The 24047-nt window shown below is 46.4% G+C and overlaps 1 protein-coding gene across 1 annotated transcript; it reads right to left on the bottom strand.

Annotated features, from left to right (window-relative positions):
- Nucleotides 1–836: 836 nt before the first annotated feature.
- Nucleotides 837–19435, bottom strand: LOC133836534 (zinc finger protein ush). The gene is made up of 8 exons (XM_062267088.1): nt 19051–19435; nt 17419–17463; nt 4546–5525; nt 4071–4453; nt 3686–3946; nt 2175–3612; nt 1971–2110; nt 837–1910 (listed from the first exon to the last, which is right to left on the bottom strand). The coding sequence occupies exons 1-8, from the start codon at nt 19097–19099 to the stop codon at nt 1472–1474; spliced, it is 3735 nt and encodes a 1244-aa protein (XP_062123072.1). The 5' UTR covers nt 19100–19435; the 3' UTR covers nt 837–1471.
- Nucleotides 19436–24047: the final 4612 nt, after the last annotated feature.

Here is a 24047-nt window from a genome sequence, read left to right as displayed (position 1 = left end):
TTTCTGTTTACAAAAATATCCTTGTAACTTTGTTGTTTAGAGGACATTCGTCCTTTTTAGTATGCCAATCGGTTTCTATTGAGTTTTGATTTATTTGTGCCAAAGGACATCACAATCGTCCTGTAAATGGCCGAGATACGGCTACTTTTCTAGTTTTTTAACAAATTTTCCATGCCACCCCTTGAAAAATTTGAAGAAAATTTTTGGAAAAATTCTTAAAACTTTTTGATGCCAATCGATTGTCCTGGTTACCCTGATTATAAAAAGGTATGTCCTTTCCAGATCCTTCAGGATATGGCTGAGTTATGGTTGAAAAACGAAAGTCCTTTTTCGAAAAGAAGCTATATATCGGCAATATCCTACCGCATTTTCAAAGGACACATATTGTTAGAATCACAAGGACACACTCTATCGATCGGCATCAAAAAAATATGGGGTCCTCTAAGGATCCAATACTTGTAATTTTCCAGTCGGGGGCCTTAGGAAGCATGCGTAAATTACAAATTGCGGGATAACTAGAGAACCGTAAGGACGATTGAGATGCAATTTGGCATGATAATAGTGCTTGTCAAGATGCTTCTTTGGACATAGGTCCGGCCAGGATCGGACAGGATATGGCCCAGATATAAGCTATTTTTGGTATACAAAAAAGTCCATTATATTACGCCAATCGGTTTGGTTAGAGTTATCCTTGTGCCAAAGGACATAATGCTCGTTTTTCAAATGACTGAAATACAGTGGATTTTTGAAAATTTTGGCCATTTTCTATACTTTGGGATATACTTTGAGGATAGAACACATAGGATTTACATAGGACATTCTCAATTATTTTGAATAAATTAATTAGTTTTATTGTCGCACACTCTTAATGTATAAGCATAAATGTAACCACATATACATACATGTATATGCATACGTGTTAAATGTTAATTATATATATTTAAATTATACAGTTTATTGTTAAATTATGGGGCACACTCTCTTTAGCGTTAATATAATATAATTATTAGTCGTATATTGGATCTATAGGATTATTCACCATAGCAGCACCCGAGTGTGGGTGACATGCTCCTAGCGTGGGATCAGAGAGCGAAAGTTGCTCCCTAAAGATTCTATATCTAGATATATGTATTTATGTATGTATATATAGGTGTATGTATCGTATGTATATGTGAAAACTTGTAGTTTCTTGCACTCAATGTAGTTTCTGTCTAAGTGGTAAGCTTTGGCATGCATTATATGTCATGATTTCTACTATAAGTTTATACGAATAGTGGTTCTATATAAGTATCTGCTGCATTTCTATCTGCATCTTTATCTTTACTTGTGCACGCAAGCATCGTTCATGTGTTGGAAGGGAGATTCTCTGCGAATACTTTCGATTGGAGGGCAAGCGACTTCTCTTCACTTAGAAGCACTTGTAGTACCATTCGAGCTGCTTGCGCTGCGCCTCCCACATCAGCTGGCTCTCTCAAATGGCCGCCTCCTGTAGATTCTCCTTGTTCTTCTGGAGCAGCAGCAGCTCGCTGGGCGACTGCAGCGGTACAGTGGCACCCAGGTGATTGTGATTCATGTGATTGGGACTGGGGCTATCGTTGGCCTCGGGACGATGCATCTTGCTCTTGCAGTAGAACTGCTTGTGGGCCAGATAGGTCTTGACATAGTTGAAGGATATGTCGCAGGTGGAGCAGTACTTCTTCATGGCCTCGGCCGCTGCGCTGTTTCCCAGCGGAGAGTTCGACACTGGCGGCGGCGGCAGCGAGGGTGGCGACACATCCATGCCTATGTCCTGAGGTTCGGCCTTGATGTGAGAGTGTGGTGTGCCTATGGGTGAGTTGTTGTTGTCATGCACCAAGCTCAGCGTTGCTGCCACGGGTGGTTGCTCTAGAGGCTCCGATTTAATATGGAAACTGTGGGGAAGATGCAAGATTAACAAGATGAATTCATTTCATATTCTAGGTATAACTTACCTGGCTACTGATGAGCAATCGCGATCGCCATTGACGAGCGCCACTTCGGCATGGGGATTGATTTCTTGGTCCCGCGTCTCTGGCGAAATCGAGGGCGAGTTGATAGCCACGTGTGGATGCAGCAACTTCATGTGGCGTAGCTGCAAAGATAGAGAGAGAGTGCAATTAGTTAAGTTGCATTACACAAATTCAAAGAAAACTTACCACGTTGCCTTTGTAGCTAGACGCATAGTTGCAGTAGTCGCAATTGAAGATCTGTGGCGGATGTTGCGCCTGCTGTTGCTGCTCCAGTTGCTCCTGAGGCGAGGCCACAACCGGAACATCCAAACCGAGTCCAACGGGAGTCGCAGCAACAGCTGCAGCCGCAGCAGCAGCAGCCGCGGCAGCTGCATCCTCCTCGAAGATGCAAGTCATGTAGTGCTCCTCGTTCACGTCGCTCGTCTTCTTGTCGAAATGGGTGCGAATGTGCGTGCGCATGCCACGCAGCGTGTTGCCCTTGTACTGGCAAATGCTACAGCGGAACGCCTTCACTGTGCCATGCATCTCCATGTGCTTCCTGGCCAACGCTGCTGTAGGACTAATAACACCGCAGACGGGACACTTGTTGACGCTGTTCGAGGAGGCGCCCGATGCGGCCGCGGTTGCCGCAAGTGGAGGCAGCTGAGGTGCAGCCGGAGGTGGACAGGGTTGGCCAAGTTCGTGAAGTGTCTTGCACTTGACGCACTTTTCCTTGGGCAGCTGTGGGGGATCAGCAACTGGCGTGGCTGCTGCTCCACCCTTGGGGCAATAGTAATTCTGATGCGCACGCAGATTGTCCAGCGAGGTGTACTTGATGCCACAGGCAGCGCATATCAGCTGCTGATACGCCACCGGGGTAGTCTCTGCTGCGGAGGCAGCTCCTCCCACTCCAGATCCAACTTGCGCTGCCGCTGCTCCGCTTGGCGGCGAGCTGGCGCTCTTGGCATCGCCCTCGCCCGACTCCTGGTTGCGGGCGGAGCAATAGTGCTGCTTGTGGGCCAAATAGTTCTCGTACTTGCAGAAGACAATATTGCACTCCTTGCACTTGGACACGCCCTGTTTCACATAGATCTGTGGCTGTGCACTTGGCGCATTGGCTGCCGTCGCAGCTGGAGCGTTGCTTCCTGCTCCAGGTGCAGTGGGGAAGCCCAGTTTGCTGGCCAGCTCCGCAGTGCTGCTGCCTGCCACAGCCGCTGCGGCAGCGGCAGCCAGCTTGAGCGCCAACTCAGGGTTGGTCTTGGCCAGCAGGGACTCGGAGAGTGCAAAGTCCGCAGGCAGCATGGAGCGCAGCGGTGGCAAATTCTCCAGCATATGTGGCACACCTACACCTACGCCCAGTGTGGGCGGCGACATGGAGGCAGCGCTGCCAGCGCCGGAGCTGCGAGGACTCACGACCCGTCGTTTGGGCGAGGGACTCATCGAGGGACTGCTGGGCAGCGAGGGAGCACACACAATCTGCTCGGGGGTAACGCTACCGCCGCTCTCCAGGTTCTCTTTGCCTGCAGCAGCCAAGAGCGCCTCCTCTGCCTCGAGCAATGCGGCAGCGGAGCGCACGAGACGCTGACGCTGCAGCAGCGCCGAGATAGGAGAACGACGCAGAGAGAGATCCAGTGGGGTAGATTCGCTAAGGAAGGAAGAAAAGGATCAAGGATAAATTTAGCGAGTGTTATTCAATTTTTTTCTGCCTTTCGACTTACCGAGTGGCGCCTCCTCCCGCTTCCTTGCGCTTGGGCTCAGTGGGACTGCTTTTGGTCTCAGCTTCGCTGTTGCTTGCTGACTGACGCTCTGGTTCCAGCGCAGGAATCGGTTGCTGATTTGTGCTGGGCATTGGCGGCGTCGGAGTCACATTTCCGGCCAACGCATTGATGTTGAGTGCTGTGGCCAGCGGCTTCAAGGCGCCATTGTCGAGGGTGAAGCAAGTGGACTCCGGGTTGACGATGCCCGAAGTCGAGGTGGTCCTATGAACAAAGGAAAGAGAAGAAGAACGACTCATCAGAAGGCTGCATGCAAGGAGAGTTACTAGACCTGACCTCTAATTATAGAGGGATTTCTATGAACTAAACCGTTTAATTAATTACTTACAGCGGTCCCGGGATGAGGCTGGCTGCGCGGATAAGCGAGCAGGGCACAATTATGATCGGGTTGGTGGGCAGTGCCAGGAAGGGCTGTGGCGGCGTCACCTGCAACGAGGCAGCAGCAGCTGCAGCGGCGGCGGCAGCAGCCACCATGGCGGGAGTCGGGGTCTTGTTCCGCGACTGTGGACTGTGCGCTCCACTCAGTTTGCCAGCACCGACCGGGGTGGCTGTGCCGGGAGTGCCGGATGAGCCTGAACCGACGCCTGCCTCGGGCTTGGGTGTGAGCTGGCCGTCGTTGCGGCGGGAGCTGCAGTAGTGCTGCTTGTGGGCGCGATAGGTCTTGATGTTGTTGAAGCGGATATCACAGTCGCTGCAATAGCGATCGATTTGCTGTGGGGAGAAAAGGGAATAAAGTTGATATTCCGGATTAAATTCGTGTTCGTTGCTGGCTCAGCGGGCAGTGGCCTCAACACACTACTCACTTGACTAGAGCTCTCCTCGAGCGAACCCGCCGCGACTCCGCTAGCACCTCCAACTCCCACTCCGACTCCTCCGACAGCTGCCACGCCATTGGCAGTCAGGCCGGCGAGGCTGGGCAGGCTGGGAGCTGGCGAGGTCTGATGCATACGCATGTGCCTGTTGAGGGAGACCTTCTTGTCGGCACTGTAGGAGCACTGAGTGCACGCATATTGCTTTCCTGTGCGCGCCACCTTCGCCGGTGGCTCCGAGCTGCTTCCTCCGCCATTGTTGTTGCTGTTCCCGGTGCCAGCGGCGCCTCCGCCTCCCGCAGCTGACAGCTTATCGCCCGAGCCGGCCTCCTCGTCCGCCTCCTTGTTGCGATGTGAGCAGTAGTAAGCCTGATGCGCCTCCAGGGTCGATGGAGAACTGAAGGCAATTCCACAGGGCAAGCACATGAAGCGCGCCGGCTTTAGCAGCGGCTCAACGAGATTGCTGCTGGCTGCCTCGGCTAGACTCTGAGAAGATGACGGCTCCGGCTTGGACAGCTGCGGTGGCGGAGCGAGCAGCCGAGCATCGGCCAGATTGAGCTCCTTGGCGTCGGGTTTGAGCGCTGGATCCGAGGCTAACAATGCGTTAAGTCGCAGCTTCGGTAGCGCAGCAGTTATAGGTGTGGGTGTGGGCGGGGGACTGGGCGTGGCTGCTGCTGATGGCGGTGTGGCTGGCTGCTCCATCCGCTCCAGCTTTGGCACCAGCTGCGGCGTCGGACTGCGCGGCGGTGTCGTCGAGTTGTCAGCCTCCTTCTGCTGCTGTTGCTGCTCCTCGTGATCGGCATCTTCTGCCTCAACTTGGTCCATGTCAGTCTCCATGGGCTGGTCGGAGCTGTGGTTGCTTGTTTGGTTCTCCTCGCTGGGATGTTCGTCCTCCTCCTCTTCTGGCAGCTCCTCGAAGTCGTGCTGCTGCTCCTTCTCCTCGCTCAGTTCGTGTGAACCTAAATCTTTGGAATCTGCAAGTAAAATAATAAGGAAATAACATTAAGAGAAATACTAAAAGGAGATCGGAGAAATGCTTAAAAGTGAACATAATTGGAGTCCTCTTTAGATCCAATATTATCCCATTATTTAAAGAGCTTTTTTGTATTTCAGTTAAAAAAATATCTATCACCAAGTAAAATTACATTTTTAGCAATATGATCTCCCAAGCAAAAGCGTTCAATGTCAAATAGGACTTCAAATCCACTGTAGAGTATTTGAGGTGGTATGGCATTTCTCTGGTTTTGGGTATCGCGATGCCATGTGAATCGTTTGTATGTGTCAAATGTGGCCAGAGTTTAGCAATTATTATCGAACAAATTGTCAGCGGTGCGAGTGAAGCGACAGGCAGCTGTGAAAACAATGCGACGTTGTCCAAGTCGAGAGTCGAGCAAGCGAGAGACAAGTTGCCAGTCAAGGTGAGGTGAGGTGAGATGAGATGAGGAGGGAAGCAGACAAGGTTCGAGGTTGCCGACCAATCGAGCGACCATCGACCATTTGGCCATTTGGCTGTTCGCCTCTTTGGTTGTTTGGCAGTTTGGCTGTTGGCTTCTTTATCCCGCGAACGCATCTCGAGTCGAGTCTGTCGGATTACGTGGAAAACCGGCGAGTGGAAAAGCGCATGGTGGTCACACACACAGCAAACTAGCGAGCGAGCGAGAGCCAACTCCGGGCCAACAGCCAGAGCCAGAGCTCTTGATGATTAGAGCGCGGCCAAGCTGACATCTGATTTGTTTTTGGGCACAAAATATTATAACGACCAGGCGATGCGGCCGGATAAGAAGCGCGCAGCAGTCGCAAGCAGCGAGCAGCAAGCAGAGGAGGCAACATGGCCGATAGATATGACGGCGACGATAAGCACAGCCGCAACACAACAACGGCCCACGGAATGGAGAGACTCTCTTTAGGCTTCAGGTTCGATTCGAAGCGCTTCTCGTGCGGGCCGCCAATGCGCGTTGACCTGTCAATTCTTGGCTATTGAAATGTCAGTGCAACATTGTTGAAGTTGCTGTTTGCAGCTGCTGCGACTGTTCGGACTGTTGCAACTGTAATTTGTATTTGGCTGCAAGTTCGTCGCCTGAGTCTTTTGATTGCTGCACACGCATTGAACGACGACGATGCGAAGACGGTTGCCTCCCAGCCGCCCTAATTGCCGTGTCGATTTTCACGAATTCACACAAAAGTTGCACGTGAACAATCGACAGCATCTCGGGTGCTTCATCTGCAATCTTTAGCTCTCTCACTTCTTCTGGGTTGCTGCTTCCCTCGTCTCTCTCGCTCTCTTGATCTCTGCGCATTCCTGCGCATTCTGCTTATTTGTAAGATATTTATTGCCTTCGATTGGTGCGCGATAAGCAGCACACGTAAAGTGTTTGCTCGACGACGCAGCCGCAGCCGCAGCTTCAGCTCCAGCTCCAGCTTCAACTTCATCTTCCAATTCAGCTGAAGATCCTCGGCTTCCCATTTCGCCAATTTGGCTGCGAAGCGAGAGCGCGAGTCGCGATTCGCGAGAGCGTGTTGCTAACAATGGTTGTTGCTGCTGCCGGCAGCGACAGCTGCTGCTGCTCCTTCGCTTCTACAATTGCTGCTGAGGATTAGCTGTGCTCTTTTGGCCAGCTAACTGCGTCATTTTATTGTTGTTGCCCCGTTGCCGTTGTCGACGATCGTTTGTTTAGCCATTTCGTAACGTTACGCCGCCTCACACACACTCCACACACACACACACACCAACACACACTCATGTGGAACTCGCCAACGCCAACAATTGTTTATCAATTTGTTAAATCAGCTTCGCTGCTGCCGCCGTCGCTGTTGCCGTCGCTGTTCGAGTTGCGATCGATCGTCGCCGATAAGCGGCACAGCAACAACAGCAGGAGGAGCAGGCGGAGGGAGAGTGAGAGGGAGAGCGAGGGGGCACACTTTATCAACCGGCAGATTACTGTTGCTGGTTTCTCACTTGGCCTCAGTCTCAGCAACAGCAACAGCTTCAGCTTCAACAATGTTGCTGCTCGCACTGCACTCGGTGGGCGTTGTATGCAGCCATAAACAATCGAGCAATTTGGTGTGCCCCGATCAGGGCCAGATCACAGCAGCAGCAGCAGAGGAGGAGGAGGGGGAGGTGAAGGAGGGAGTGGACGACCCTTTGTTCATTTGTCGCTGGTCGTTGAGGAACTGGCGACCGCCGTTGCAGCTAATCGTTTGCCGCGAACAAAAAGAAGAAGAAGGTCAGTTAACCCGAAATAACCCTCAACTGAGTAGCGAAGTTCATTTTTGGCTGCATTGCACATCTTGATCTGAGGCAGCAACTGTAGACGCGACGCCAGTTGGTCTAGCGCGATCGAGTCTAGTCTCTCTCTCTCTTCGCAACGGTTGCACACGGGGCGTATGCGTAATGGTTGTAGGCGTGCTAAGAGCCTCGCCATGCTTTGCATGCCAGAGAGAGAAAAAGAGAGAGGAGGGAGTGCCACATTTGGCTGCTTATTATAATTAAACAAATTTCCCAAGCTGGCAGCAGGCGGGTGTTGAGCTGCAAACAAATTGAAAAACGTGAGTTGAAGTTTGGGAAAGAGGAGAGAAGCGTTGCAGCTGCTTTGTCTGATAACGAAAATCTTCATTTTCGCGCGAAAATGTTGCCACCTCGTGGCAAAGAGTCTTGACTGTGGCAATCAACGCCATCAGCAGCCAGTGGAACTCCACTTGCAGTCAGAGTTGGCCAGCTTCGGTCAGGTCTCTTTGGGGTGCTTTATCAATTGTTATTAATCAAAAGAGGCAGCAGCAGCAACAGCAGCAAAAACAAATGCAGAGAGCGCAAAATGCAGCCAATTCGCAATTCTCCAATTCTCCAACAACATTTCATTTCACACTTTGGCTCTGACTTTGCTTTTGGTTTTCGCTTCAACTCCGACTCCGACTTCGACCCGTGCAAATAATCAACATTCTCATATCTTTTGGTCTTCGCTTTTCGCTATTCGTGATTTACTCGCAGTTTGCAGTTCGCGCTGCCTTTTTTCAGCTCTTTTTTTCAGCACCTCCTTAGCGCTTAACGCTATGGGAAACGACGCGTCCAGCGTCCAAATTCTTTGATCACCCCGATAAGCAATTGGGTTCTCAACTCTGCGTCGTTTCTCTACTCTTCTCTCGCCTCATCTCTGGTCTGCTCTCCTTATGCCACATTACACCCTCTACAACACAATACATTGTGTTGTGAAATGCTCTAATAATTCTAATTATGTTGTACTTCGTAAAGTCCTGGCGCCTAATATATATTCTACACTTTAAAATCCTATTCAAATAAATATTCATTAATTACTATTGAGCCATTAAGCATTATTTCTAATTTATAACAATAATACCTCCTCTAACAAACATCTTAAAGTACTCTCTAAGTCAATACTTATTAATTAGATCTGTTGAGTGTGCTTCAAGTTCAGTTATTAAGTTTAAACTTGCTTTCACTTCCACCTCAAAATTTTAGGAATATATTCGAGGAATACTCTTTTAAGAAATAGCTGTAGAATATGTTCTTAGTTAGCTTAATTAACTGTTTTGAATGAAAGCTATAATAGCAAACCGCTGGCAGTTTGTCTATTTACCGAATTTAATATATTTCAATAACAGTTTGATTTGAATTTTCCCCATTCGATTGACTACAATTGGAAGTGGGAATGCAACTTTATGTGTAGCTGCGACCTGGCTGAGAGTTCAGGCTGGCGACTAATTTAGCGCACGTATTCCAAGAGTCGAGTTAAGAGGAGAGATAGAGAAAGACGGAAAGAGAAGGAAAGATATACAGAGAGAGTGAGATGTCAGACGGGGAAATGCAAACAAAGTATCGACTTGGACTTGGAGTTGTTTTCAGAGTCGAAGTGGAAGTCGGAGTTCTACGGGGTAGACATGAACTCTATCTGCAATCTATAGAAGCTGAACACAAGAGTCGCTGCAGAGAGAGAGAGAAGAGAAGAGGGAAGAGAAGAGAAGCGGGAGGAGATGTTGGCGACTCGAGGACTGTTACTGTAGTCAATTCCTCGAAATCAAGTCGAGTCTCAAACTCTTTTTGATGTCTTAATTAAAAAACGTGCAAATGATGCGACAGAGAGGGAACGAGCCGAAGGGGGAGGAGGGAAGAGGGGAGCGAGTTGTGCACAGAGTTCAATGTTGAGCAATTGATGCAACTGTTCAGATGTGTTGCTGCTGCTGCAGTAGTTGTTGTTGCTGCTGTTGTTGCAACTGCCGCACGGCATGCTGATAAGACAACCAATGAGAGGAGGGGCAGAGAGAGAGGAGGGGAGGGGCAGAGTCTGGGTTAAGAAATTGTCGCAGTGCATACTTGAAAATTTCGTGTGAGCACGCTCAGCGTCGTCGATTGTCGCTCGATCAGCAGCAGCAGCAACCACAGCAACAGTTGTCGTCTGCTGGCAACACACACACACACTTGTACACACACATACACTAGCAAGTTCTTTTCGGTTTTGATCAATTGCGATCTGAAGTTTCAGCTGCTGTTGCTCCCACAATCTCGTGTGTTGCTGCTGCTTCAGCTGCAGTCGAAGTTGCTGCCGTGCAGCAACTGTTGCACAAATTTAAATTGACCCAAGTGCAAGTTTGAATGTTGCTAATCTCAATCTGCAACTCGAGTGTTGCCATGTTGTTGCTAGTACACCGTCGACAACAGCAGCAGCAACATCAGCAACATGTTGCTGCTGCTCTCATAATTTGCGTTTATTAAACACGGTCTTCATTTGCATAAACGTCTGCTTGTTATGATTAACATCGCTGGCAATGTTGCTGCCGCGCATCGCATCAGCAACAATTGCTGCAGTTGTAGTTGCAGTTGCAGCAGTTGCTGTAAACAAATCACGCTTCTGGCAGATCAATCAACGACATTTCAGCAATTGCTGCCAGCCAAAAAGCCCTGACAATTCAATTCCAAATTCCCTCTCCCAACAGCAACCACTGCAATCCCTTGCAGCACGACAGCAACATGTTGGAAAAAAAGGGGGAAATTTCGACAATAGTTTTGTTGTTGCTTTGCTTTACTGTTACACTAAATTCGTGAGGGCGGCGACCACGCCCATCACGGCGACCGCCCACAGCCAACAGAAAAAAGGGGGAGTCAAATACATAGAGAAGCGAAGTCAAAGAGAAGAAATCGTGTCTCGCATTGTGTTAACTTCATTGCATTGCCAATTTTTTGATGACTTTGATGAGTTTATCAAGCGAAGCAGCCACGACAACAACAAGGAAGGAGGAAAGCAACGGCAACGGCAACAGGGATAGGGGAAGGGGAAGGGGGGAGGGCAGTTATGTCGCTTTGGCAGCTGGGCAGTAAATTAAAGAGGCGCGAACATTGCTGCGAGCTGTGTGAAGAACGCGCTGCGCTGTGCTGCAATAAAAAAGAGCAGAAATGAAACCAGACGAAGTCGAGGCTAAAAGTTGCAGACAAAAAGGGGACGGACCTCACACAGCAAGAGCAGGCGTTGTTGTTGCTAACAAGCTGTGTGCAGGCAACGACAACGACAACAGCAGCAGCAGCAGCAACAACTGTGGCAACAGCAGCAACAAGCAGTTAACAACTACAAAAGCCAAATGCCGACACGCAGAGTCTCCGCAGTTCGCAGTCGCAACCTCAAGTTGCAGCTTCAGCCACGCAACAACGAGCTCTGGCTCTTCCTTCAGAGTCTGGCCTTTGCCTGCGCCTCGAGTGACTAACAAAGCGGCACAGCAGACACATCATTACCTACCAATTAGGGCTCCAAAAGTGAGCGAGAAGGAGGCGAGGAGAGCGAGGAGTGGAGTGGGGCAACTGTTCGCAGATCTGTCTGCCTCTTTTGGTGGCACAGTAAACGTTTACAGCCACAACGTGGGGAAAGAACAGCGAGGAGAAGGCTGCGAGTGACTGACAAGCAAATAAGCCATAATGCAGGCCTGGCCAAAAGCAGAAGAAGTCTTTCTTTCTCTCTCTCTCTCTTTCTGTGTTGTGCGTGTGTTGTCTACCTGTGTGCCTACCTGCTGCTGTTGTCTGTCTGCCTTGCTGCCCTTTTGGCTTGATGAAGTGCAAAGTGCTTGCTAACAGCTTGTAATGAGTGCCAAAGTGTCGCGCTTTATGCTCAGCTTAACGAGCCTCGCGAGGGGAGGTCCCCAAGGATCACAGCTACACTGCACAACAAAAGAGTGAAGACTCGAGATTCGGCACAATTAACTACAATAAAATGAAACTGCAAGGATTATTTCGATATAAAGAAGTTGCTCAACTATCGAGAAACGGCACACTTAAATAAAATACAATGAAACTTAAGCAGTTTAAAATTGATTTCGATATAAAGAAGTTGATTGACTATCAAGTTCTTTGAATCTCTATTTGTATGAGTATAAATTTGAAATTATATTGAAGTTTCCTTTAGCTAAACTAAAAATGTATATCAAAATTAAATAGCAAATTTATTGAACAAAGTCTTGACACTAAATAAAATGTCAATAAATGCTACTGAGAAACGCTTAAAGAGAATTCTCATCTGCAACCTTCTGTTGTCTTTATCAACACTCGCTGCTGTCGTGTGTTTTTTTGTGCACTGTCATCAGACGTTAATCAACACTTAATCTAGCAGTCGCACTCCCCACTCATTCCACACGTCACTCCTCTTTGTTCGGTTGATTCAACAATGCTCAAAAAGGATTTCAATTCAATTTGTGAGCTAGCTCGCTTGTGTTTGCTTGCAACAAATCGATTTATGTGCCCCGCCTCAAGCTGAGCACATTAACTCGAATGTTGCACAAATCAGCAGCAACAACAACCACAACAACAACAATTTCAATAAATAGACGAAGACGAGGGTCGCGCAATGCGAATGCAAACAGAAATGAGTTTGAAAATGGTAAATGGAAAATGATTTCCGACAACAACAGCAACAACAACTGCAGCTAATTGACAAGCATTTCGCAAAGTGTCAGCTTTCGAGTGTGTCCTGCCTCCCATTCACTTGCCATTCACTCTGCTGGCATTCATATCACTCATTCATTTATTCAATCGCCATCTAAAGTTACAGGAGACAGCAAATCCAATAGCAAAAGCAAAGGCATCGGGCGACCACACACAAAAATGAGGAAAACTCATCATAAAATGCTGCTCATATCACATAAAAAAATTACAACATAAATCACACACACACACACACACACACATCCACAGGACATTTATGAGGCACACACACATACACATTTCTATACTCACACTCTGACACACAAATTTTTTGGGGGGCTGTATTAAAAATAATATCGTCGTCTGGTCGAGAAAGATAAGAAAATTTATCCAAAGGATTGCGTGGTGTTATGGCCACCATTGAGCCAAGTCACTCAGTCAGCCACACGGACAGTTGCCCCCCTCTCCGCTCTCCGCTCCCCCTTCTCCATTCCACTCCCCTCAGTTATCCTCCGCTTTGTGTGTGCGCAACCGCAAGGACAAGGCCAACCTGCAAAGTTGCCTCTCACACTCTAAGCGAGATTTTATGAGCAGCCCAAGTCGAAGGCATCGTCATCATTATCATCATTGCCATGTTCATCATCATCCAAGACAGGAGCAGCAGCAGGCAGGACTTAGGCTGGCTGCCTGTGGCGATCTGTGGCCGGCGATAAGAACTCTGCTCTTATTTTTTTCTTCTTTTCTGGTAAGCGAACGAATAAATTTCATAAAAAGGATTACCAGGCCAAGTGCCTGCCCCTTTTTGTGGAACACTGTGTGTGTGTGTGTGTGTGTCAATATTTGGACACATGTGGTGCAACGTTGTGTAATTTATTGTTAAAAAGTATAAATTTTATTTGCCACCCTCGCGTGCCCCTCGCAAATAAAGCAGAGAAAAGGGCCGCAGCAAAAGCGTAAAATAAAGTGCAAATAAAATTATGTTTTTGTGCTGTGATTTTTGGGCAATGATACGACACACATACAAACACACACACACTTGGATGGTGTGCAGTTAATCATAAATGCGAAATATGAGCAGGCGCCAGTTCAATTCCAAGCGAAAGTTGACTTCGCCTCTCGGTCACAGTGCGTATGCGTAATGTGACTTGTTGTTGCTGTTGTTGCTGGAGACGATGGACGTTCGCTGATAAGCCAAGGCGCGTAATGGATTTCTGTAGAGTCTCCTCCTCCCCTCCCTCTTCCCTATCCCCCCCTCTGCCGCTCTGTTCCACTCAACTGCTGTTAGGTTTTTTTTTTGGTGCAGTTGCTGTTGTCATTTGTGGTTGTTGTTGCTGTTGTGTGGCCCGCAGCAAAAAGCTGCAACGCGTCCCGCATGGCAACTTGAGCAGCGAGTGAACAGCGACGAGAGAAGGGGGAATAGAGCTGAAACTTGGCCGTCAAATGATTAATTACATGCCGAAAAGCTATCTAACAATTTGACTCGCTGTCTCTGTGTATTTTCGGATTGTCATTAAGCCATGGCGAAAAAAAGAACACAGCAACAACAATAATAAAAAATTATGCCATAGATAAAATGCCATTAGAGAGTGGCGCTCATGTGGATTGAGCAGACAGACAAGCAGAGAGAAGGGGCAGCAGAAGGAAGGTAGCTCACTTAGCGCCATTAGAAGACAGGCAGCGGCAGCCAAGCTGAGTTGAGCTGAGCTGAGTTGAGCGAAGCTAACCAAGAGCTAACCACAAAAACGCTGCCAACAACAAGCAACAAAAGAGCAAACGAGGCCAGGACAGCAGCAGCAGAGGAGTACGGGGGGAGCAACAGGAGGACAGGAGGACAGGCTTTTGCTCTCGACTCTCGACTGTGGCTTTGGCCCTGGGCTTTTGGGGTCTCTGTGGTCTGGGGTGCACTGCAAGTATGCAATTCGGCTAGATAAGCCGAAGCATTCATGAATTTTACAGATAAAAACCCCACACACACACATACAGAGAGTGTGCGGTGGAGAGTGAGGGGAGGCGAGAGTGAGATATAGAGCTTGTAGATACGCTTACAGTACATTGCACAGCAGCAACACCAACAACAGCAACAACAACATCAAATTCAACAACAGCAGCAAATGAAGAGCACCAAACCTAAGCAACAACAACAACAACAGTAGCTAACACTATGGTAACAACAGTTACGAGTTACAACAACAATAAGAATAGCAACAACAACAGCAACTACAATAACAGCAACAACACCAACTACAACAGCAACGAGAACAACAAATGCAAGGTTGACTCGGTGGGCGGCAACAGCAAAAATCAGCCAGAATTACTGAACGAGTTCTTTAGGGAAACTGCACCTCTAACGAATACCCTGTAATTTTCAGTTACCAAATATCTTCCTAGCCTAGTTTTACACTGAAAAAAAAGTTGTGAAATCTAGATTTTTGTCTATTCAAGAATATGAATATCTCAATGTTAGGACACCCATCTTGATTTCAAGAACACTTGATATAAGACTTAAGTTCTTATTAATAAAAGGAAAAAAACGTATAGTTTAAAGACTTATCTTATTAGACGATCAAAAAACTACATTCCTGATTCTAGAAATTGGTCTTTTGTTCAGTGTTTATGTTAATATAAGATAACGTTTTGGGGGCAGTGCGAGCAAAACTTTATAATCAATATTATTTGTGAAATATGAATTTAGTCGTTATCACTTATATGTCCGTTGACAACGAGGAATTCCCCAATGATTAAGTGAATATTTGCGAGCTTTATCTAAGTTTGTTGTTAGAAGAGTCTACGTTAAACTTGCGAAAACATTTTAAAATGTTTGCAATACGAACTGTTAAATACAGTAAAATACGTGGAATTATATTACATCTATTCCTGTATGATGTCAACTAATTTAGAATAATTAATTAGCTATTCGATATAAGTACTCTAGAAGTTTAATTACATGAGATATTTAAAATGTTAGATTTCCCATTGTTAAAACTTAATTACAGTGGTTAAAAGCGACAATCAACTGCTTTTCAAATAAGAGGTCTAAGTGTTAAATCAAAATAGTTGAAATATTGTTTAGAACTGTATTTCTTATAGAAATGCAAATTATTCAAAGCTGTTCAATTTGAAAACCTAAGAAGAACTTTAACTTTTTATATAGTATAGAACTGTATTTCGAAAATCTAAGTAATACAGCATATTGGATTAGCATGTCAAAAGTCAACATTATTACTTGATAATCACGAAGCTACTTAATGGGGGAAGATGCCAAGCTGACGCTATAGTTGGCATGCCCCGGCAGGTGGCACTCAAATAGAATTCAAGCGCACACAAAAGGCAAAAGTTGTGAGCGGCGGCGAAGAAGGCAAGGAGAGGGGTAGAAGAAGGGCAGCACGGGGTGACCGATGGACGGGGCGGAGCGGGCGTGAGGGGCGACAAAAGGAATGTGACTCTGCGTTTTGCCACACTTTTTTGTTTGTCGTTGCTGCTGCTGCTGCTGCAGACCGACCAGCAACCAGCAACAACAGCCACAGCAGCAGCAGCAGCCAAGGCAGCGGCAGCGTTGCCATGGAGTGTCAACAGCTAGATAAAGATTAGCGCAGACAAACGCCCACTTTTGGCGGCACTGTTACGCCCACTTGGCCACTCTTGTTGTCTCTGTGCTCTACTCGCAGTCCGTCTCTCCGTCTGTCTGTCTGTCCGTCCGCTGGCTTGTCTGTGTGTGGCTGCTGCAAATCTTTCACTGACGCAGCACAAAAAAGGCCACGTGGAAGGGAAGATAGAGGAGCCTGCTGGCTGAGGGGGATTATTAATGATGAATGCTTGAGAAGGCAGCGAAATGGCGTGGAATGTCGAGCGCTAACTCCCGACGCTTCTCCTCTCTCGCCTCTCACATCTCGCATCTCGACTGAAAGGTCGCAGGTTGACCAGCCACAAAACGGACTAACTGAAGCAGCGTCCTCGACTGTCTGCTTCTTGTATCTGCTGCTGCTGCTGGTTGCAAACATCATCATCATCAGAGTTTAGAGAGGGTTGTGGGTGGTGGAAGGGTGCTTGGTGCTTGGGTGCTTCATAAACTCAGTTGCTGCTGCGTTGACATTGTGGATGATTATGAAGTGATACGAAATTGATGCCGATGATGATGCCAGTTAAGTTACAACACGCACACAACTTGACAGGGGTCGGAGAGGGGGCAAAGAAGAAGAAGATAGGGTTGCTTTGGTTATTCCATCATTTCCTGTACTGCCCAAAAAAAGGGGTTGTCAACTGTCATCAGAGTCGCCCTCTCTCTGTCTCTTCCTCTCAGCAAAGGGTTCGCACTTAGTTGAGGTGTCAAAATCGCAACCGCACTCCCAGAGGCCGCAGCTTAAGCGAGCCCTCCAGACGTGGGGTAGAGGAGTGAGGCAGGGACCGGGACAGGGGCAGGAGCTGGGAGTGTGGCATAGACTGAGAATTGCGGCTTTTGGCATTGACTTTCCAAGCGACCAATCATCGCATTTCGCTTGGCACTGCACAGATAAAGAGCAATTGCCACGAATATTATATTAGAAGGACCTCATCACTCCTCTGTCTCCCCCTCTTCCCTCCCCCTTCACCCCTTTCCCCTCTTGCCTCCCTGGATATGAAAGCAGATTAAATTTTTATTGGCAAAATATCAGCAGCATGCAGGAGGACGAAACACACACACACATACACACATTCATACACTGAGTCACATTTATTATTGGCATTAACGGACGGGTTATGTGTCTGCCTCTGGTTCGGATTTCGCTTTCGCCCCTGACTGCAAACTGATAACAGTTTTAGCCACTTCCCAGGGAGACGGACGTTCAGCGCTTAGCGGCTTAGCAAATGGCCCATAGAGTGAAGGGGTAAGGGACATGGACAGAGACAGAGGTAGAGACAGAAGCAAGGGGCGGGACAATTGACATTTGAATTCGATTTGGGCGCTTGACACTCACCTCTGCTGTCGACGGTCATCTCTTCTGTGGTATCGGAACAATCTCCTGCAAGATAAAGAAAACGACAGTTGCAATCAATTCGAATAAGTAAAGTAAATAATTACAGCCATTGAAAATTAATCAATATGCAATTTGTTTGCCAGTTCATTTTGCAATTAACCCAAGCTCAAAAGTAATTTGACCTATCATTATGCAATTATTACTCATGCTAATAGCTGCTATTTTTTTGTCGTATCTGTTGTGATAATAGCTTTGAGATTGTATAGCATTAACATGTTTACTATAGTTGAAGTTCTTGTTAGAAACAGTTGCAGGAGACTTCGAGAGTTACTTTGTAGTAGCTGGTTAACAATCTGGTGTATTTTGCACTATACGGAATATATCGAATGCAGTACTATATAAGAATACCAAATATGTATATGGTTTGGTATATTCTGAGTATTTGTGTGGTATCTTAATATGGTATATCTTAAGAATAATAAAACCGCAGTTGCTTTGGCTGACAATCTTTTGTTCACAATGATATATTTTGAATACATTACTATATCAATATAACAAATATAGTATTTGGTATATTTTTAGTGTTTTTCCGGTATATTTATTCCTAAACTTCTATCTCTCTTTCTATCCCTTAATATGTTTTTTATCCAATATGTGTATTTTATCCAACCAAAAATTTAACGCGTATGCGTATTAAGCGCATACAAAAAATGACCAATTAATAATCTTGTATTATTAATTTCGTATCTTGCAGCTGAATATCGAATAATCAATATCGAGTGTTGAATGTGTGCACTGGGTTATTCATTATTATTCGTGTTATTCATAAAACGCTGCTAAATACATAATAAAATATTGTTGTGCACAATAATTGCTTCGAGTGAAAACAATGTGAGTCCCGCCGTTGCTGTTCGAGTTGCTGTGATTGTTGTGGTTGCTGCTGTGATTGTTGTTGCTGCTGTTGTTGTTGTTGTTATTCATATCGCAATCGTATCTGTTAAGTACGCACAACACAACGCAACACAATTCAAGACAACAAAACACAGGCCAATACAACGCCCGGTTTCAACGCCAGCTCAGTAGCCAAAGCCAAAGCAAAAGCCAAAGCCGTAGTCCAACTCGGGTTTAGCTATGGATATAGCCAAGACGCAGACGAAGACCAAGAGCATGTTCAAGTCCAAGTCCAAGCTCGTGTTGTTGGTGTTGTTGTTGTTGTGGTTTTCTCGTTTTGATTATATTTTGCTGATATTCACTTCAAGGAATTATAATAACAATAATAACAACAATCCGCAGAATTCCTCCGTTTTTATTTCTCCTTCGTTCGCCAGATTGTAGATATCACACACACACACATGCATACACTCACACACACACACACACATGTGAGGCAAGGAATGAATGTGTAGCCACACAGCGTAGATAGTCGACTGATAAGCAAAAGCAAAAAGCTGCCTCAGCTGCCGCTGGGATAACTTGGGATAGCTTGTGAAGGCGACTCTTTCGGTCAGCACGGTGGGGAAGAGGCGAAGGGGAGTTAACCCTTGCAACGTGTGTGTTTCGAAAGAGAGGCAGACAGAAAGAGAGAGAGAGAGAGGGAGAATGTCCGGTGGCTCACCCACGGGATCGTCTCACCTTTTGTTGCTGCTGCTGCTGTTGTTGTTGTTGTTTGAGTGCTGATCATGGCTATTAGTCAACGCTTCTTGTATCCACTTTGACGTTGAATGGGGGCTTTAAGAGTGGGGGAGTTATAGGGGGAGGGGTGGCTTTAGTGGGTGGCTGGCAATGAATGTTTTGCCTCACTTTTTTTTTTAGTTTTACTTGCTCATTTCTTTCGTGGCACTTGGCGCATTTTCGATTGCACTCACAATATTCATATTCACATATTCACTTGGCACTCACTCGCGTTGATTGACTGAGCTGCTGATTGAGTGATTGACTCTACGACTCTGCTTTCGGCATTCGCGGCGTAGCGTCGAGCTTCGTTCGTTCGTTGCTGCTCGCTTCGCGTTCTACGGCAAACTGACAAACGCAGCCCAAAGCAGAGCAGAGCAGTCGACGGCACTCGAGACGAAAGAGCAGAGAGCGGAGAGTGGAGAGTGTGGAGAGCGGAGAGCAGCGAGAGTCGAGCGACGACACGAGACGAGAGTTGAGCAGGCGCTGAGTAATGAAATTTTGTGCTGTCTCTCTGCCTGCTGTCTGTCCGTCTGTCTGCCTGTCGTTGTGTATCTGTGAGATACAAAGATACCGAGGCCAGCCGAATAACGACGACGACGACGTCGACAGCGACAGCGACGCTGGCAGCGCCGCACAGCTGATGTTTGTTGATGACTCGCAATGACTGCGACTTGTCCGTCTCGGTCTCCGTCTCCCTCTTTGCTGGTTTGGTTTGCTGGTGGTAAAGTTGTTTATCTTTCATTTGCCAGTCTGCCAGTTGAGTCTATCTGCCAGCCCTATCAGCCAGTCAGCCAGCCATCCAGTCAGCCTTCCTAGCAGTCCTATTCCCAGGTCTCCGCAGTCCCAGCAGTCGAGGTCTCTGCGTCGTCTTTTTGGATTCGTATCTGTATCCGACACACACACACTCGCACTCGCTTTGCTCGCTCGCCGGTTGACTGCCAACTGAAATAAGATATCTCGCTGCTGCGCTCGAGCTTCCTTCGCAGCCACAAAACAGCAACAACAGCAACAGCAACAGAAACGACAACAACAACGACAACAACGAACGTCGTTCGAAATTATTCGAAACAAAAACTGATAAAGCACTGATAAGAGCGCAGCGCGGCGCGCAGTTAGATAACATCGACCAACCAGCCACAGTCAGCGAGACACACAGACACACGACAGAGGGGCAAGCCAACTGGTTGGCAGCGGCAGCGGCAGCAGAGGCAGCCGGCGAGGCAAGGCCCGAGGCAGCCAACCAGCAGCAACAAACGGATAGCAAGAGCGAGAGAGAGACACACATGAATAAAGTAAGAGAGGGAGAGAGAGAGAGAGAGAGATACGCATACAGTTGCAATTTGGAGGCAGTGTGCGCTGTGCACTTACAGATACAGATACATCTATACACAGCTACAGCTACAAAGATACATTCAACAAAGCCACTGCGTGTGTGTGTGTGTGTGTGCGAGAGATGCTTGAATGCGATATCGCGTCGTACGGCTAATGGAATTCTGATTATTGCTTAGTGATAAGCGTTTTGTGTTTAATTGTATCTGTGTATCTGTATCTGTTTTTGGCTCTGCACTGCAAGAAAACAGGGTTGAGTGTATACGTACGCGCAGCCCCAAAAACAAAGATACATTCAAAGCAGAGACTGTCTCTGTCGTTGTCGATGTTGCTTCAGTTGCTGCTGCTGCTGCTGCTGTTATCACCCCTTTTGTGTGGCCTCCCATCGAGCAGAGTTCATTTCCTGCAGTGGCCAACAGTCCCCAGCTAACACCTGCCCCAATCCACACCCCCCTGACCCTTCCTATTGTACTCCTCTCCCCTCGTTTAGAGCCATTGCCATTCTCATTGCCATCATCCTCATCGAGTTGGCTTCAGCTTTAGCTTTGGCTTTGGCGCTTTTCAGTTTTCATTGTGTTTATCAGCGAGCGTTGATCTATTTTAATGTTGCTTTGCCTTTACCTCCCCCAGCTCCACACACATATACACACTCATCCTGTCTCCCTCTCTTGCTTTGTCTGTCTCGCTCTGCTTCGTTGTTCGCTTTATCGCGCGCTTTTATCGGCGTTTGGTTTATTTCATTTGCCTGGCAGCTTTTGCAGATGCAAAACGTTTGCCAGATGTTTATCAGTGTGCCCACAACGCGCTCTCTCTCTCTCTCAGACACACACACACTAACACACACTCTTTGCTTGCATTTACACATTCTCTCTCTTGGCTTGCATTTTCTCTCAATCAGCTGTGTTCGCTGCCTGCGTTGACTGCGACTGCATTGGCGACGCTGACGTCGACTGCGACTGCATTTGCCATGTTGCGCATGCGTTGTTCGCCAACACCCGCTTCCCCTACCCCTCCCTCTGTCCAATCCCCTCTGCGCTCTTTGCTAGTTCCCCTGCCTTCAACGACGATTATCTCGTTTGCCATTGTTGACTTTTAATTAGATTCATTAAACGTGCCGCTTGCCGCCGCCGCTGACGTCGTCGTGTTGCCACGCACTTCACCCTCCACCCTTACGCCCTTCCCCCTCCCCTTAACCGTGCCAGTCGAAACCTTTCACAATACCCTTCAGAAAGCTACACTCAATTGTGACAGCTTTTGGAGAACCGCAACAGATCATAACTGACTTTTTTACAATAGATTTCAGTTCTAAGAGCTTACCAATTAAGGGTCGAAAATCAAATTCAATGCAATGCAATTTCAAATATTCATTAACTCGTTTAGCGGCCTCAACTGAAACTGAACAATCTGCTAAGCTAAGAAATTTGAAACGAGAAGCAACAGATTTTTTTGGATAATTTTTATAGTTGAAGTTTAGCGAACATGTTGAATAACTTATAGGTGGCCCATAAGTGCAAATTGTTCATAACGAAGTGGCGGGTAAGCGAGATATGGACAGCAATTAAGAATAAGTATGGAATTTTTAAAATATTGAATGAGTTAATGATAAAATTTTAACTTATTGGAGAACTATAGTATTAATGAATCAGTTTATCATCTATATCATGTATCATTTAAAAGCAGTTCTATTTAATAAATTTGTGTCTCATTTATATCAACACTTTACTAGATGAGTGTATTCTAGTCAAGAGTGTCTAAAAGTCGACTTGGATCTCTCCTGTTTTGACTGCTTTCTTGTTATTCAGAATAAATTTTCACATTCACATTTGGTGGGTGTTTTTGAGCCCGAGTTCGAGGCTGGAGTTGGAGTTGGAGTCGAGAGTCGGGAGTTTATGCAGCGATAAACACTTCATGCGTGAATATCTGCAAAAGGTTTTTGATAAATGTGCTTAACATTGTTAATGTTTTATTGCAGTTGTTGTTGTGTTGTGTTATGTTGTTTTCTGTTGCTGTTGTTCATAGGCTGATGAACTACCAAAGCAGGCAATGCAGTGGCGACAGTGGCTCACCTCAGTTCTCTCTCTCTTTTTGCTTGCTGTCAGCTGTGGCTCAACTGTAGGCAATTGTTTTGCAATTATGTAGATGTTAAGTACAGTTTGCTGTCTCTCAATCTCTCTCAGTCACTCTTTTGCTTTCCTGGATGTGTGTCATTGTTGTTACGTGCTCATTTATTGGCATAAATATGGAAGGTAAATAAAGCCAGATCTACGTTGCCCGATTAATGAACGCAACTCTATGGAAAGCGGCTTACAAAATGGAGTTAATTATAGGCTATCGAGACAGCCGAATACCCTGTAGTTAACTTTCTTATGACACTCAAGTATATTTCTCATACCCTCTAAATATCTAATTTTCATTGAGAATGCTTGACTTCGCATAGTTTTCAGCTTCTTTCTGTCATCTGATGACGAATATTAATAATGACTGGTAGATTTTATAAATCTATTAGGCATCTCCCAGATTTAATACCTATAAGGAATCAACTAAAAAGGAAAATGTAATTTGTAATTTTGTTTCTGCCGCACTGCTATATCAATGTTCACAGTTGTATATATTAAATTCAAATATAATATTATATATATTACATAATTTCTTCATTTAAGTAAATTATTTCTTGAATGGTTCCATTATTAGTAAAAAAAACTCCATCACTTTCCTAACAACTTTTTCTTCTTCTTTTCCCTCGCTCGTTTCTTGTTCACTTTATTCAAATTCTGCCTTATTTTCTGCCTCATTTACAGGGTATGCAATTATGCTGCAAATCATGTTGTTATTATTGATGTTGAGTTTTTGTTGTAATTGCTGTTGCTGCTGCAATTGCAAATGACGCAGCACACACATACACACACACACACACAGAGGCACACCCGCTCCACACACACAAACACAAACACACACTCACACTCACACGCTAGAGAGCGACCCGAAGCGACCTCGATATGGCAGAGTCTCGAGAGAGGAGGCGAGGTGAATTCGGTTCAGAGAGCTCAACACTCAACACTTTTCGAGTCTTGAGTCTCAAGTCTCAAGTCTCGAGTCGCAGTCGGCGCAGATGCAAAACACTGATAAGATCCTGCTGCTGATAACAGTTTGCCGCTGCTGCTGCGGCCGTCGCAGTTTGGGGGTTATTTTCGACTGTGGTTGTTGTTGTTGTTGCATTTGTTGTTTTTCCACACGCTGCCGAGTCGCGTTATTTCATTTCGTTCGCCTCGCAGATGCGTCGTTAAGATTAGCAAAAGCAGCATTTTCTCGTTGTTTCTGTTGTTGTTGTTGTTGTTGTTGCTGTGGCAAAGCATATAAAAAAGGGAAACAAAACAACAAACAGCCAAAAACATTTATCAAGAAATAAATCTACTTGAGTTGAGTTTTTTTTTTTTACTTTGCTTCACTTTTTGTTTTCTGCTGTTTTGTGGCACAACTTGTTGTTGTTGTTTTCGTTGTTGTTGCAGTTGTTGTAACTTGAAACTTGCACATTGAAACCGAGCTTAATCACCAGGGGAATGCTGAGCTGCAGATAGAGTATATCTCTATATCTCTCATCTCTCCTCTTCTCTCGCTCTCTGAGAGTC

The sequence above is a fragment of the Drosophila sulfurigaster genome, chromosome 2L, assembly GCF_023558435.1.
Source record: "Drosophila sulfurigaster albostrigata strain 15112-1811.04 chromosome 2L, ASM2355843v2, whole genome shotgun sequence".
NCBI lineage: Eukaryota > Metazoa > Arthropoda > Insecta > Diptera > Drosophilidae > Drosophila > Drosophila sulfurigaster.
The sequence above is the reverse complement of the archived record's forward strand: the minus strand, read 5'-3'. Positions and strand labels throughout refer to the sequence as shown.

What these genes read in the sequence shown, in the direction of transcription:
- LOC133836534 (XM_062267088.1), bottom strand. Translation starts at nt 19,099, where the DNA reads ATGATCAGCACTCAAACAACAACAACAACAGCAGCAGCAGCAACAAAA. An exon ending in AGCAGCAGCAGCAACAAAAG is followed by an intron (nt 17,464 to 19,050) that starts GTGAGACGATCC and finishes TTTATCTTGCAG; the next exon opens with GAGATTGTTCCGATACCACA. An exon ending in AGCCTCATCCCGGGACCGCT is followed by an intron (nt 3,947 to 4,070) that starts GTAAGTAATTAA and finishes CTTTGTTCATAG; the next exon opens with GACCACCTCGACTTCGGGCA.